Source organism: Penicillium bovifimosum (assembly GCF_028826915.1).
Source record: "Penicillium bovifimosum strain IBT 22155 chromosome Unknown utg000001l_segment0_segment0, whole genome shotgun sequence".
In the NCBI taxonomy this organism is placed as follows: Eukaryota; Fungi; Ascomycota; class Eurotiomycetes; order Eurotiales; family Aspergillaceae; genus Penicillium; species Penicillium bovifimosum.
This window is the reverse complement of record NW_026622710.1, coordinates 1,020,856-1,037,096: the sequence shown is the minus strand read 5'-3', so window position 1 is coordinate 1,037,096 and position 16,241 is coordinate 1,020,856. Positions and strand designations below refer to the sequence as shown.

The window sequence follows — 16,241 nt, the reverse complement described above, 5'->3', positions numbered from 1 at the left end:
GAACGGTTAGCCGAGGGTTGATCCGGAACCTAGTCCTTCAGTAACAGACATGGTAACGTACCCGTTCATCGATCATCTCTACATCCTTGTCTTCAGGCTCGGCGACACTACCACGGCCCATCGGGCCAGCAGCGGAGGTCGCCCAGGTCTCCAATCCAGGCCGTGGTGGGAAGGGTAACCCTTGTTGTTCCTGTGACCGCTGCTGCTGATTTTGATTATCGGGGACAGATGAGTGGATGAGATGCATTTCTCCACTGCTCGAGATCCGAGATTCCTTGCTCTTCTCCAGCAGCGATCCACCAAGCGTTGCGCACTTGAGAATGGTCTGCATCATCTGGTTCTGCTTGAGTGGTTTGGACAGGTACTCGTCCATTTGAGCCTGGATACACTTCTCGCGATCACCCAGCATGGCGTGTGCGGTAAGTGCAATAATCGGGGTTCGTTGGAGACCACTCTCTCGTTCATAATCTCGAATCATGCCGGTGGCCTCGAAACCACCCATGACGGGCATCTGAACATCCATCAAAATCACATCATAGCGGCGCTTCTTGACGGCCTCCACAGCCTCTAGACCGTTACCAACAACAAAGACGTTGTGGTTGTGCCTTTGGAGTATCTTCGTGGCGAGTTGCTGGTTGACATCGTTGTCTTCAGCAAGAAGGATGTCGAACGAGCGGGAGTTGTCGGTGGTGATCGGCGTCGACCGACCCTCTAATGCAGGAAGCATACCATTGCCCATATCAATAGGCTGGCAAGGCGTTGTCATGTACGAGCTGATACCAAGATCCAAAGCGGACTTCAAGCTGACACAGACCAAAGGACACACCAGAACAATGGGGATATACTTGAACTCGTCGAATGTTCGCAGAATGCGAGCAGTGTCCACCGAGTCCACAATGATGACATCGTATGCATGACCAGACTCCTTTCCAGAGGGGTCTTGGATTTCAGGTGGTGGAACATCCTCTTCGCTGCGCACCACCAACGGCTCCAATTCGATCTGCTTGAGCATCTTCATGACGTTAGCGGCTTGGGCACCGTTCTGGCCCTTGTCGATGAACAGCACCCAATGATTCCTGTATGGCAAGAGCTGAGAAGCAATAACGTTCAAGGACTGATCGGCGAGCTTCACGACGCAAGTGAAATGGAAGGTACTGCCGTGTCCGTACTCAGAGGTAACCCAAACGTCACCACCCATGAGATTGACCAGGCGTTTGGAGATTGACAGACCGAGACCGGTACCACCGAACCTGCGGGTGGTTGATCCATCGGCCTGTTGGAAGGTATCGAAGATCAAGTCCAATTTGTCCTCCTCGATACCAATACCGGTGTCGGAGACGGAAAACTCAAAGGCATATTCGTTGGTGGTGCATTGCTCACGATCGGATTTGCGGATCGTGAGCTTGACCTCACCGTAGTCAGTGAACTTGATGGCATTACCGACTAAGTTGAGAATGATTTGGCGCAGACGGAACGGATCGCCAATGACATAGTCGGGAACTGTGTTGTCGACCTGGTAAGTCAGGCTAAGGGATTTCTCATTGGCCTTCACGGCCAAAGTCTTGAGCGCATTGAATACGGTACCGCGCACGGTGAATGGAATGCTCTCAATGACCATCCGGTTGGCTTCAATCTTCGAAATATCGAGTATATCGTCAATGATTGTGAGCAAACTGTTGGCCAGATTGTGCACCACGTTCAGCATTTCCCGGGTATACGGCTTCAGGTCGTCGGTATCCAGCGTGAGCTGGGTCATACCAATGATACCGTTCATAGGAGTTCGGATCTCGTGGGACATGTTGGCGAGGAACTCAGATTTAGTGCGATTAGCAAGCTCGGCAGCCTCCTTAGCGGCAGTGTTTCGTTGAATACTGTCTCGCAGGTTGGAAACCATCTTATTGATCTTGCGCTTCAGTTCGTCCATTTCTCCCGAAGCGTTGACAGTGATGAGCTTGGTGAAATCACCATCCGTGGCGGCATCGGTAATTTCGCCAAATGCACGTACTTGGGATGTCAGGTTCTCGGCCATGGTGTTCACATCCTCCGTGATCTCTTTCCAGGTTCCTGCGATCCCTTCCACGTTGGCCTGACCACCCATCTTTCCATCGACGCCGACATCGCGAGCGACCTTCTTTAGTTCAGTAGCGAACTTTGCCAAACGACCCACCATGTGATTGATAGTCACTTTGAGGGTCAGCATCTCTCCTTGCGCGTGCACCTCGATTTTCTTGCTAAGATCACCCTTGGCAATAGCTTGCGTCACGTCCGAGATACTTCGCACTTGCGACGTTAAATTTTGCGCCATGGTGTTGACGTTACCGGTGAGATCTTTCCACTTTCCTTCTACATTGTCCACCTTAGCTTGACCTCCCAGGGTACCATCGGTACCGACCTCACGCGCGACCTTGCTAACCTCGAAAGCAAACGTGTTGAGGCGGTCCACCATGCCGTTGATGGTACTCTTCAGATCAAGCATCTCACCCTGCACGTTGGCAGTGACCTTCTTGGTTAAATCGCCCTTGGCGACAGCCGTGGTGACGTCCGCAATCTCACGCACCTGAGTAGTCAGGTTGTTAGCCATGCGGTTGACGTTTTCTGTAAGGTCTTTCCATGTGCCTTCCACATCATCCACGGTGGCCTGGCCACCTAGTACGCCATCGGTACCGACCTCCTTGGCGATCTTGGTGACTTCCTGCGCGAACTGGCGTAGTTGGTCCACCATGGAATTAATGATATTTTTCAGCTCGGCAATTTCTCCTCGGCAGTTGGCTTGCACCTTCTGCGTTAGGTCACCCTTGGCGACGGCTTTAGTGACAGTGGCGAGATCACGCACTTGCGTGGTTAGATTATTGGCCATGGCGTTGACATTGACCGTAAGTTCGTTCCACATGCCCTGGACACCTTCAATTTGAGCTTGACCTCCCAGTACGCCTTCCGTACCGACGTCGCGCGCGACTCGTGTGACTTCCGTAGCGAATGTCCCAAGTTGATCCACCATGGTATTGATCGTCTGTTGCAGTTCCAAGATTTCGCCCTGAGCGCGACTTTCGATCTTCTGACTCAAATCACCGTGGGCGACGGCAGTTGTGACAACCGCAATCTCTCGCACCTGATCCGTCAGGTTCTTGGCCATGATGTTGACGTTCTCCGTGAGCTCCTTCCAGATACCGTGGACACCAGTAATTTGAGCTTGACCGCCGAGTATACCCTCCGTTCCGACCTCGCGAGCAACTCGAGACACTTCGCTGCCAAAGACTTGCAGTTGGTCCATCATGGTGTTGATCGTACGTTTGAACGTAACAATTTCTGGGTCCATCTCCAAGGGGTGGATCTGGACCTTCATGGAGAGATCACCGTTGGCGACTTGCGTGATGATGCCCCCGATTTCTCGCAAGGCTTTTTGGAAGGCCTCGTTGGCCTGCTGGTGCTTCCGGAGCTCCCGTTCGAGCAGAACGACATTCTCGTTTTCGACCTTCGTCAGCGCAAGGCAGGTCTGTTCCTCCTGCTTCTGCAACTCGTCGCGAACCTGCGCTATGATATCCTTCTGGAAGCCGATCTCCTCGGCTTGCTTTTGGACATAAATGCGGAGGATGCTGATGTCTTCTTCACGCACCACACGCGTTGCGCCGGTCTCATCCTCCTCGTCGGTGTCGTCTTCGTCGAGGTCTCCAACCGGGGCGGACGGTTGAGGTGAATGAGGGAATTCCTCTTCAGGGCCCGACGGGGTCTGCTGTCGCTGAACGAGTTGATTCAGTTTTTGCTGCTGTGTAGGGCAATAAGAAAAGTCAGAACCTTGACCGAACAACAAGCCATCGTGCCCGAAGGTCCACACCAAAATCAGGGCACTTCTCGTTGGATCCGATAGCAGACGGGGTGGTCAGCTGGGGGTTGCCGGGGAGTTAGTGATGACTGACAGCTTGGAATTCCAGGTGGTGCACGCGGCTCATCAAGGCCTCCAACTCGGCTTCAAAGGCGACCTTTGCTGGGCTGGATTCCCCCGGAAGTTTGGATGATTTGGCACCATTGGTCGCGGGAAATTCGAAATCAAAGGGGGGAGACAGAGCCGGGCCCGTCTCTAGCGAGAGACTGCAGCACCGCTGCCGCTGAAACGAGAGTCTGGTCTGCACCAGTCATTGTGCCCTAACACCTTCTTAGTCGATACGGCCGTGATGATATGCAGAACCCGAAACCCCCAGTTCCCGCGCCGTCTGTCCGGTCGTCACGGCAAGATATGAGTGAAATGTTTCTCCTGATACCCGGAGGCTTTCGTGAGCCAGGGCTGGAGCGATCTCCCAAGAAAAAAGAGTTCGGGGCGGTCGAACGCCGAAGCGGCGTCAGGACAAGCACAACTCACTGGGACGAGTTCCTGACACAACAAATACAGCAAGCCGGTTATAGCGACATGGGGTGATTCCACAAGGAGTTCTTCGAAGACGGATGTGAGGGTATGATCTAGGGATGTTCCAACTGACTCGGAAAATCGGGGATATCGAAAAGGAGACCCTGAAAGAGTGAGTTCGGGTATCCAAAGATCTTCAGGATGAAGGGGGACCCCGTAAGGCAGTTATGTAAGCGACGCGTTCTTTTGGTTCTTTTGCGGGGGATTCCCCTAAAAAAGGCGGTGGCATCTGCGTTCCACCGCCTGCCTCTTCGAGGATGCTGAATCATCTTTTTTGGGGGCGCGGACCAATAGGGTTAGCGTTGCAGAATCTCATAAATTCGGCAAAATCAAAGGCGGTGGTCTGAGGGGACTGAGCTAAGCGGGGGAAATAGGCCAAGAAAAATGAGATCAAGTAGTTATGTGAGGAAAAAGGGAGTTGTAGATAAGGCAAATTACGACACTGGGTATTCCAAATTAGCCCTGTTTACCATACAAAACCGTTGAGGTAGTATTCAGGAGTACTTCGACAAGCTGGGGAAACTGAAACCTCATTCCATCATCCCTGAACATTGTTCCTCGTTGAATCATTTGCGTCGTTCGACTTCCTAGTTGGACGTGTGAAATATATCTACTGTTGCCGTATCTCCGCGAAAGCGACATAATGAGAGTGTCCACTAGGGTAGGAGCTCAGCTTCCTCTCGAACTCATCCTGCTTTTCGCCGAATATCTTATGCCTGTTGACCTGCTGTCTCTTTTACGTGCGTCTCCTGGGCTCGCATGGGCCCTGACTTTTCAGCACACCACGCTTCAGGACAGAGGGGGGCGGACGATCCTACATCTACTCGCGAGGGAAGGGGAGGGCGAATTGATGAAGCTACTGCTCGCAAACGACGGTATCAGGCCAGACCCGAAGGATAACTGGGGTCGGACGCCGTTGTCCCATGCGGCTGAAGGATATGAAGTGGTGGTCAGGGTACTGCTGAACCGACAAGATGTCGAGGCGGACTCCAAGGACAACGATGGGTTGACTCCGTTATCCTATGCGGCTCAAGGTGGACATGAAGCGGTGGTCAGGCTATTGCTGGACCGACAAGATATCGAGGCAGACTCGAAGGATAACTGGGGTCGGACGCCGTTGTCCCATGCGGCTGAAGGATATGAAGTGGTGGTCAGGCTACTGCTGAACCGACAAGATGTCGAGGCGGACTCGAAGGACAACGATGGGTTGACTCCGTTATCCTATGCGGCTCGAGGTGGACATGAAGCGGTGGTCAGGCTACTGCTGGACCGACAAGATGTTGAGGCGGACTCGAAGGATAGCGTGGGTCGGACACCGTTGTCCTTTGCGGCTGGAGGCGGACATGAAGCGGTGGTCAGGCTACTGCTGGACCGACAAGATGTCGAGGCGGACTCGAAGGCTAATTGGGGTCAGACACCGTTGTCCTTTGCCGCTGGAGGCGGACATGAAGCGGTGGTCAGGCTACTGCTGGACCGACAAGATGTCGAGGCGGACTCGAGGGATAACGTGGGTCGGTCACCGTTGTTATATGCGGCCTGGCGCGGACATGAAGCGGTGGTCAGGCTACTGCTGGACCGACAAGATGTCGAGGCGGACTCGAAGGCTAACTGGGATCGGACACCGTTATCCTGTGCGGCTGAAGGTAGACATGAAGCGGTGGTCAGGCTACTGCTGGACCGGCAAGATATCGAGGCGGACTCGAAGGATAACTGTTGAATAGGGAAGCGCTCGATGGCAGTCTGACAAGCAGACGGGTCGAAATAGCGGAGGAATCGCACACTTTTGCAGTGCTCAGCACCGAGAATATAGCAGGAATTATCAAAAGAAGTTCATAGCGAGGCAAATGAATGTGTATTGGAAAAATCTCGGGATGGGCGAGTTTTACTCTTAGGACCGGGAGGATTGGAAAGTCCCGAAAACACCACCCACAGCTCAGAACACATTTTTGAAAACGCGTCATATTTTGCGATTTCCACGGTCTACCTGTATCGTCGTAGGCACTTACTCCGATTAACGCGTAATTACGCGTCTAAGTTGTCGTGATAGCGCCTAAGTGGCCACAGGTAAACAACGGCCCCGAAAACATCAACGAGCACGCTATATACCACAAAGAAGCATGCAATCAACTGCAGACCGTGGATAGAAGATGGCAGAACTAGGTATAATGGAACAGAGTATAGCAGTACGTGACCTAGACCATTGCGCTTATTGGCAAGGTCCTAAGGCAGCCCGCGATTGGCGAGATCCTCTAGCACGTCTAAGTCGCGGCCAAATGCACAGAGAACATCCAGGAGGACATCACGACCATCAAGAACTCTGTCGGACTAAGTACCACGCCAATCAGCACAGCGAACTTTAGCGGTGGATCGAGCTGATACAGCGACCTAGGCGCAGATTGCGGTGTAGGCCAAAGGCGCGTTGGGTAAGGAAGGCTACCTAAAAGTAAAAGTAACATTCCCCCGAATATCCTCCGAACTACTCCCAACAAGCACCCTAAACCTCCCCGGCTCAACAACATACCTCATCCTCGAATTCCAAACGCCCAGCTCCTCAACTTTGACCTCAATCCTTACAACCCACGTCTCCCCCGCCGGTATCAATACCTTCTTGAACCCCTTCAACTGCCGATTCGGCACCACAACCGAAGCAATCTCATCCTGAACATAAACCTGCACAACCTCCGTCCCATCCCTCGTCGCCGTATTCCTAATCTCAACAGTTACGGTAACCGTCTTATCAGACGCAGAAATCACACTCTTATCCACCTTCACAGCGCCATACTCAAAAGTAGAATAGCTCTTCCCGTAGCCGAACGGATACCACGGCGTCGGGTTTCCGAGGGCATACTGGTGTCCGAACACGAGGGTCCCGTTTTCATATTCCGTGCCTGAATCACCGATGGAACGGCCGGAGTTCAGGTAGTCGTAGAAAATTGGGAGGTCTCCGACGTAGCGGGGGAAACTGACGGATAGTTTACCGGAAGGGTTGTAGTCACCGAAGAGGATGTCGGCGAGGGCGTTGCCGCCTTGTTCGGAGGGGTAGAACTGTTGTACGAGGGCGGATGTTGTGTCTGAGATCCAGGTGTCGGTTATGGGTTTGCCGCTTGAGAGGACGACGACTGTGGGCACGCCGGTTTCGGCTATGGCTTTTATTAGCGGGCCTTGGGCGCCGACGAGGGAGAGGGTGTCTGTGTCGACGTGTTCGCCGGTTCTTTTGGGAGTTTGTTAGGTTTTTTTCTGGGTTGGAAGGTTGGAAAGTAGGTGGGATTCAACTTACGTTGCGTTTAGTCCTTGCCAGAGCTCGCCTTGATCGCGAGACCAGGTTCCGACGACGACGATTGCTACGTCGGATTTCTTGGCTGCTTCGATTGCTGCTTGGAAACCGGATTGGTCGTTGCTCCAGCGCTCGCAGCCTTGCGCATAGTGGATTTGGGCTTTGTCGCCGACTGCGGCTTTGATGCCCGCGAGGGGTGTGATGCCTCGATATTGACTCTTGTAGACGACGTAGTCTCCGTACTATACTGTTATATCAATACCTACACGGCTACAGTTAAGGAAGGATCGAATCTGTGACTCACGTTCATGAACCCATCAGCCATCGGCCCGATAACTGCGATATCACCGGACTTCTTCAGAGGCAGGATATCATCATGGTTCTCCAACAGCACAATAGACTCCTTATCTAATTGTCGTGCAAGCTTTACCGCCTCAGGGCTATGAATAAGCTTATTTCGTTGTTTCTCAGGCGCAGCAGGGTATGGATTCTCAAAGAGACCCATCTCAAACTTCACCCGAAGCAACCTCGAGACAGCAGTGTCCACGACCGAGATGTCGAGGTTGCCAGACTTAACAAGCTCGGGAATCTTTTGGAAGTTGCTATCCCACGATCAGTATATCTGTCAGGACTTTCGGGTTGCGATATAACAGGCTTACAATGATCCGCCACCCATCTCTACATCGGTTCCAGCATTCAGCAGCTGCGTGGTAACCGACTCCATGTCGATGGGATTGCTCTCGCAAAGCTTGAAGGCGTTGCATACTCTGTCACTTCCACCTGCGTCTGTCATTACGAAGTATTCGTATCCCCATTCTTCTCTCAGAATTTCGGTCAGAGTGTGGTAGTCCGACACGGCGGGGATGCCGTCGTAGCTTAAATTCAATGTTAATGTAGCTGGATAATATCAAGTGGGACGGACTTACGAGTGATATGCAGCCATAATGGACCAAGCACCAGCGTCAATGATAGCTCGCTTGAAAGGGGGCAACCACCTGCTTATCGGTTAGCCAACTGGTCAATTTCTCCATGTCCTGTTGGGCGGCATACGTTGTGCGCAATTCTCTTTCTCCGCCATGAACTGGTCCAGTATTAAGTCCCTGCTCGGGTGCACTGAAGCCTGCAAAGTGCTTAACCATGGCTGACACTTTCTTGCTCTGCAAGCCTTTGACGAAACTGTGGCCAATTTCACCCGCGAGGAAAGGGTCCTCGGAGAAGGTCTCTTCGACCTGTTGTATGTATTGTTAGATTGATTGCCGCGGTAAGGTCTTCCGTATAATCATACGTACCCGACCAAATCGAAGCTCCCGGGCGAGATCAACAACCGGAGCAAAGAGCTGGTTGACGCCAAGGGCTTTCGCTTCTTGTGCGACGATCTCTGCCATCTCTCGAACAAGCTACAGGATATCACGTTAGTCTCAAACAGTACAGGTACAGTTCCTGACTGTATATGACCTACATCTGTGTTCCACGAGCATCCATACGCAATGGGCGAGTTGAAGATCGTAGCGTTACCAATCAAGAAGCCATGAATCCCTGGCGCAGAATATCATAAGCCTCGGAAAGAAGATCGTTGGGATTGCATGCTCAAGGAACATACCCTCAGTCTGAACGAGTGCCGGAATTCCCAAAGTAGTATTGTGAATAAGATAGTCCTGAGCCCTCTTGATATTATCGGCAATCCAATCCCAAGCAACTGGATACCCAACTGCAAGCCAAATCAGCTCTATAATAGTATGATCACACGAAAATGACAAGCTCATACCATAGAACATCCCCGTCTTCATCTCCATATTGGCGACCAGACCCGTGTAGTTGAATTCGCCCGTGTTTTGATCCATCCAATTCGTAACGTCGCCTATACAGCAGACTGTCAGTCACTGAATCACCTCAATGAATGCCCCGATGGAGCGCAAAACATACCCTGGATCAATTGCGACATCTTATCCTCAATGGTCATCCGACTCAACAAATCATTCACTCTTTTTTCCACAGGCTCATGGGCATCCTTGTAAATCGGCTTCAGGCTCGGTTTCCCCAAGACTGGGGCAGAAAATAGCTGCATGAGCAGCAGCCCATTGGAAAACAGTTTGGCCACCATTTTGATGAGACCAGCTCTTTTCGAATCCAGACAGACGAAAAACCAATGTATCAATTCAGTATCCTAGGATCGACCTGGAACTAAAGGAAGAGATCAAAATGTGCGGGGAAGCATCTTGCATATATGTTTTTGCAGATCTGCGAGTATCCCTGCACTGCGGGGATCGGGGTGGTTGAGTTAGAGGGTACATCTAGAACCACAGTTTTCATCCCAGGCATTGAAGGACAGGGATCGGAGGATCCTACGGGGTTGCTTCACGCCATGCGGAGTGACTAACCGGAAATGAAGCCGTTTGTAGCACTAGAAGAGATTCAATGTGTCCTAGTAGCCGCAGTAGTCTTCTTCTCGGCATCTGCGAAGTCGAGCTAGCACTTCCATGAGACGGAGGAATGCCCCGTCTTCCATGACGGCATGGTTGATTGATGATTGAGGGGAAGAGGTCCGGCGGGGCGGGTAAATTGTAATGTAGAGCGGAGGATAGGCAAGCCAACTGGCGTATTCCGTGCCTGGATGGTGGAACGTGTTTTCTTTTTTCCACCTCTTAGGGCTACCGAACCTCGTGCCCGCCGGAATCACGGTCATGTGTCAAGGCTCAAATTGTACCTACTGCGTACATAAAAGTCAGATCCAGTCACAGCCCGCCAGATGAATCGGGTGGCTGATAGCGTCAACGCTACCTGTTCTGTAAAGAATAAGACTAGGAAGAAAGACATTAAATGCCTAAGATATACCCGCACAGTGAAATGCCTATTACAAGAAGAATATACATATAACCGCCCATAAGATGTACCCGAAAAGAATGCCCCGTGAGGAAGGACACCAAGAAAAAGAGAATTGTATGTGAAGTTCGAGTGAGAGCACTCTAATGTACTGCCCGGTTTCACCAAGGCAAAGCCAAGGCATACCGGGTTAATTATCGCCGAGCTTCGGTCTCGGCGTCAGCATCTCCACCTGAAGTGCTGCTTGCTTCAGGTTGCCTCTCATTGTCTGGTGTTGGAGTTGCTGTGGCAGCAACACTGTCAGCGGGCTTGATGTTCTGGGCTCTGCGTAGAGCACCGCCCAGCCACGCAAGCCCACCACTCCACGAGTCACTCAGACTGCGCATACGGGTGACCTCCTCGTCGGTGGGCTGCGTTGGATCATTGATGGTTGCTGTCGCAAGAGCCCTGGCCGAGCGGCCAGCCTCCAAACGTCTGTCATCTGGGTTGGTAGCAGACTGCAGGCGAGCAGCTGCAAGGGAAAGCGAGGTGTCCCCGTTTCTATCTGTGTTAGATGGCTCTACAAAAGCACCATCAAGTTGGCGCCGGCGTCCTAACTTTCGTCTCGGACGATCCTTGAGAGGGCTGCCATCACCACGTCGGATGGAGTCGGCGACCACTGCGGAAAAGCCACCTGAGATACTAGGTAGAAGAGGCCCGGGAGAGAAGCGATGGGAGATAGAGTTGCGCAAAGCTCGTCGTGACGGTGACTCGAGAGGAGCTTCATTGCGACCAGGGTAGGTGGCCTGATTGAGAAGATTCGGGGTTGAGGCACGTCGCGAAGTACCGGCGTTACCATCGGTCCCTGACGTTTCTTCCAGGCCTGGGGCAGGAGGGAATCGCAGGAGGACTGTGGAGGCTTGAGCGGAGTCATCCTCCTGCCCGGGTGGGGTGACAGGGCGGATGTCTGGATTAGTGGTCTGGGTGTCTTGGTCATGAAGGTCTGCCCATGGGTTAGACATGCGAGACGGGGGTCGCAATGGCGAAGTGTAGTCAAACGACGGAGGAGATAGAGGAGACTCGTCGGTCAAAGACCCATGAGGTGAAGAGGGCGCAGCGGAAAGAACTCCCCGGGGGAGTCGTCCCATCATCATCCGCCCCTTCGATACTTTGGGTCAATAAAGAGTCACTCGGTGACTGTGGGATGTCCTCTGGCGCTTCTACATAGTAGTTCGAGGTCTTCGGCAACTGATGACGGGGGGAGACAGATCAATCCTGTCACGATATCTTTCGCCATTGAGTAAACCAATGGAACCCTCCTCATCTTCAGATGAGTACGAGGACTCGTCATCGGCCCGTATTCTGCCACTCGTAATAAAGTAAACACCAAGGAAAGTCAACAGACAACCCCCAACGAACTTTGTTGCGCGCACGGCTGTTACCGATTCGAAATCACGGTATAGGATCGCACTTCCAACAATAACAGCAAGAGTAAAGAGAACGAACTGTGTCGGGATCACCTGGGTAGAATCAAAGCGTTGCAGCGCACGATTGATGTAACGAATTTGCATCAATGCGCTGAACACAAGGACGAAGACAAGAAGATAGGTGATGGGGAATGTGATAATGTGCCATAATGTGCCAGATAGGAGTGTGGATACACCCTTCGTAGACAGGGCTGTATATCCGCCTATTATACAAGTCAGCAGTCAGATACGACCTCAGAATGAATAGCAGCGACGCTTGGGAGACATTGGATGGATCCTCACCAAATAATGCAACAAGCCCAACGTCAATCAGGATTGATCGCGCGCCATATCGGTGACTTGCCCAGATGAGACCAATAATCAGAGATGTGGTCAATCCGAGGTAGAGTTCGAATTCCCAGCGCGTGATATTCACCCAGATCTCGTGAGGCCCAAGTTGTTCTTCAGAGGACGGAGCACTGAGAACAACGACGACGGCACCAGCGATAGCGACAAGCACGCCCCAAAAGTCGCGCTTCCGGAACTTCTCCTTGAGCAAGCACGGGGCAATAATGCAATTAGAAATCAAAGCCACGACCCCCAAAGGTGAGACGATCGAAGCCGGCGCAAAGCCATAGGCCATGAAATTGCCCATTTCGCCCACAACCATCAGCACAATCCCAACCCACCAGTACGGAGACTTCAGGTACGATTTACGATTGCCGTTATATGCATCCTTGCTTCCGGTGCTGGTGCCCCGCGAGCTCGAACCGCCGCCTCGCCCTTCAGTATCATCGCCCTCCTCATCGCGATACGGGCGGAACTCATCCTGCTCAAAGTCGCGGTATCGATCCCGAGACCTTCCTCTCCGCTCAACAGACATACCATTTCCGCCACTTATACCATTCCGGCTCTTATCCTGCTCCCATTCTCTTCCGATTCGAATATGCGCGTAGCGTTGGATGTTGAGGGCTAATGAAATCAAAACATTTCCGCAGAGAGCCGTGATGATGCCGATCAGCGATGACCATTCATGGATATTTCCTCCGTCATTGCCATCGTTATTACCCGGCGTTCCCGCAGTCGAATTTGATGGCGCCGCGAATAGTTGGTGGATGGAGGTAGCAGCGAGTGCGGGTGATCCGGACTGAGAGACGGTGGAGAGTAGAGAAGGGAGCAGATTCGCAATTAGGGATGACTGTATTGATGACATCTTGTCGTCTGAGCAAGGCGACCACAGTACTCAAGTGCTGCTTATAGTCGCTTCGAGGAAAGCTCTATTTGTCGTGCGCCCCTAACACACTGGGTACCCCAGCTCGCAGGTACGGCCGATTAAGACGAGCCCCGGATTCGACGGTGAGCATTTGATCTCAAAGGGCGAAAGACTGCATTCTGATTCGGAGAATCTGCCTCGTGCAAAGACGATCACCATAGAAAGGTGAGTGTGAAGAGAGACTTTGGGTAGGCGGCAATCGGCGGAGCCTCGCGCTGCGGAGAACTTTCGTATGTCAGCAACAGCCAAGCCCCTACAGTCCGGTTTTGTGGCCAACGCGGCTATTTATTTTGATTGCCTAGAAACTGATTCGCTCATATGCAACTATATAGACAGGATAAAGTCTGCCGGGTGGGGCCTTTCCTACCTGGGCTGCCGCCGCTTTATGAGGGCGCTCAGGCTCAGGATCAGTGAGTAGATGTCAGCACGGGCTCAGACTCAGTGAGCATGCTCAAGTTCGGTCACGTGTACAATGACTAATCCGCGACGTGCTCAGTGACTGCTCAGTGACCACTTGGGTATGCTCAGTGCGTGCTCCGAGATCGCTCAGTGAGTGCTCAGTGAGTGCTCAATGATACGAGGAAAGCATTTTGATGCTACCTGAAATGGTGGAACTGAGAAGCCGCATCGGAGATCTCAGAAAGTGCAATAATCAGACGGATCTTCGGGACGCGAAGCTGCGTTACAGGAACGCATTGATTCGGCAACGCCGGTTTGAACTCAAAAGGTATCAAACTTCGTGGGTACAGGCGAGAAGGGATCAAAAAATTCTCAATCGTGGCAAAGAGCAGCCGGTCTCAGTGACAAATGATGTTTGTATACGTGCTCAGAGTTTGATCATGCCTGAAATTGCGCGAATCGCAACAGCGATGTCCCGAACCACTGAGTTGTCCTTTGAAGAGAAAATCATGTTCGTCAAAGACTTACAGACTCAATGCTCCCGCGATTTTGATGTGGTCTACCTTCCCAATGAAAGTCCAATTCATAGTGCCTGTCCGGCGAAAGCCTGCCAGGTCATCATTACAAGGTAAGTGGATCTTCGGCCGTGATTATGCAGCCTCTGACAGATTCAATCAGCTTAAAAAAAAGTGAACGAAGCACTCACATCCATGCATGCGTTCGAAGCGAGAAGGCAGCTGGTTTCCAAGTCTCGGAGTCACAAATGCGCTTTTGTTACGAATGTATGGAGTGGTGCTTGTTAAGTGAATGGCGAGATCACTGCAATGCTCATCTCCAGTCGTGGGAAACCCAACACTGTGAAGTTATTATATATCGTCACACAGTAATCCGCCCCGGCTACTGTCCCTTGTGCCTGTGGAATGCGTATCTTCCCGCGGAAGAACGATTGGATTATTGGCTGAAAAGTGGCAACCTGAGGCAACACATCGAAGAACATCACATGTGTCGGCTCCAGTGGCCTACAACAAAGCCAGTATGCGGTTGTGCCCAAGAATTCGACAATGAGCGTGACCTTCGACATCATCTGCACGACATCCACGGGCTTAACAAAGCTATGTGGTCTAGTCCAAAGCTTCCGAGGAAGAGAAAGCGTGCCTTCAAGACGGAGCTGGAAGCACAAAGATCTTCGACAGAGCTAGAGGAGGAGCGACCCAAAAGGTTGCGCTTTTACCCTCATCCGCCTCCGCGTCACGAACAGCAGCCAGACCAGATATTTGTGCCCATTTCTGCATCGCTTTCGTACGTTGAGGAACATCCCGAACGATATTACTGTTCGGAACTCAGTGATACTCCAAGTGAAAGCAGTAGAAGTAGCGCAGCTGCATCATACTTTCCCGCAGCAGATTCTTCACTCAGCTCCCCGCCAACAACTCCCGGTCTTGAAGTCATTGACCCTCGGATCCTCAAGCCAATTGAACTTCGCATGGGAGATGATTGCGAGCCTTACAATCAAGCAACTGTTCAGCTGGACCGCCCGATCTCTCTATGGACGAGCTGGCGGCAAAGAACGAACCCTATACTTGCCAAAAGCTGTCTAAACGATCTAGCAAAGATTGTGCTGGCAAAGAAGCAAATGAAAGGCCAGGCAAGGCTTTACGACCAGATTCTCTCATCTCCCCCAGCAATCAAAGGCCGAAGCTTAGGCGTGAGGAGTACCATCATATGCAGGCAGAATCCGACGACAAAACCCTTTCTGGTAATCAAGCCTGTGTCTCGCTCACTCGAGTCAAGCCAAGATCACAGTCACCACTCAATAATCTGGGTGATCTGAGTACTCGCAAGCTCCGTCAGAAGCTTAATACAAGAGAAAAACGAAAGCTGCTAGAGCTCAAGGCCAAAAATCTGACCTTGAGGCAGATTGGGCTCCACTTTGTAGACATAGATACGGCCTTTCTGCGACAGGCTTGGAAGGATTTAGAACTTCCTCAGCGATGCACCAGATCAGGGTCTAATCGGATGGTCCGTCGGAGATATGCTCGCTAAGTGGTTTATGTAACTCGAGCACTACGCTGTGTGTCAATTGTAGTCTATTTGTACATAACTTACTTTTCATAAATAATAGAGACTCAACTCTTCAACATACCTCTGTCTTCTAAGGTCACAATGTCAGTACCCAAGACTCCAGCGAAAGGTATTTGTCGCTAGCGAAAACCAAAAAAATGAAAGATCTTTGTTACATCCTCCAGAGTCAGAATTACTGGGAATACCTTCTGTCAGAAAGTAAGCCGTCATTCGTGCTAGACTTAAAAGCTGAAGATGTTCGCTGCGTAAAATCGTTATGGTGTGAGTGTGAACACAGCGTGTTCTGGCGAAAACCGATTACAGCGGGCATATCACAAATCAAAACACCGTTACATTACTAGTACATCGTTGCACCGCCACACTTGACATGGCTTGGCTCATGAAGTATTTTATCCAATGTAAGGTAACGTAACTGTTATGTTTTCGTTTGTATGATACAAAATAATCTCAGGCGTGATCTACTTACTGCCATCGAGCTTTTCATATTCTTGATATTCTTCCGAGACCACGAAATAAATCGAATTGTCGTCGTTATCATTACTTCGATAT

General features: G+C 51.5%; 5 protein-coding genes across 5 annotated transcripts; 2 read left to right on the top strand and 3 right to left on the bottom strand.

Annotated features, from left to right (window-relative positions):
- Nucleotides 1–37: 37 nt before the first annotated feature.
- Nucleotides 38–4,024, bottom strand: N7515_000384 (Histidine protein kinase NIK1; the record flags this gene model as incomplete). The annotated part of the gene is made up of 2 exons (XM_056661128.1): nt 38–3,736; nt 4,022–4,024. 2 exons carry the CDS (start codon nt 4,022–4,024, stop codon nt 38–40), a joined length of 3,702 nt encoding a protein of 1,233 aa, XP_056526294.1.
- A 1,018-nt stretch (nt 4,025–5,042) lies between these two features.
- On the top strand, nt 5,043–6,116 carry N7515_000383 (ankyrin repeat domain-containing protein; the record flags this gene model as incomplete). The annotated part of the gene is made up of 1 exon (XM_056661127.1): nt 5,043–6,116. One exon carries the CDS (start codon nt 5,043–5,045, stop codon nt 6,114–6,116), a length of 1,074 nt encoding a protein of 357 aa, XP_056526293.1.
- Nucleotides 6,117–6,619: 503 nt separating this feature from the next.
- N7515_000382 (uncharacterized protein) lies at nt 6,620–9,774 on the bottom strand (the record flags this gene model as incomplete). Its single annotated transcript, XM_056661126.1, has 12 exons — nt 6,620–6,716; nt 6,921–7,610; nt 7,677–7,915; nt 7,978–8,275; nt 8,333–8,548; nt 8,600–8,668; nt 8,724–8,902; nt 8,963–9,070; nt 9,133–9,209; nt 9,274–9,381; nt 9,439–9,531; nt 9,597–9,774. 12 exons carry the CDS (start codon nt 9,772–9,774, stop codon nt 6,620–6,622), a joined length of 2,352 nt encoding a protein of 783 aa, XP_056526292.1.
- A 913-nt stretch (nt 9,775–10,687) lies between these two features.
- N7515_000381 (DUF803 domain membrane protein) lies at nt 10,688–13,151 on the bottom strand (the record flags this gene model as incomplete). The annotated part of the gene is made up of 3 exons (XM_056661125.1): nt 10,688–11,640; nt 11,722–12,162; nt 12,242–13,151. 3 exons carry the CDS (start codon nt 13,149–13,151, stop codon nt 10,688–10,690), a joined length of 2,304 nt encoding a protein of 767 aa, XP_056526291.1.
- Nucleotides 13,152–13,816: 665 nt separating this feature from the next.
- On the top strand, nt 13,817–15,653 carry N7515_000380 (uncharacterized protein; the record flags this gene model as incomplete). The annotated part of the gene is made up of 3 exons (XM_056661124.1): nt 13,817–14,238; nt 14,289–15,315; nt 15,339–15,653. 3 exons carry the CDS (start codon nt 13,817–13,819, stop codon nt 15,651–15,653), a joined length of 1,764 nt encoding a protein of 587 aa, XP_056526290.1.
- Nucleotides 15,654–16,241: the final 588 nt, after the last annotated feature.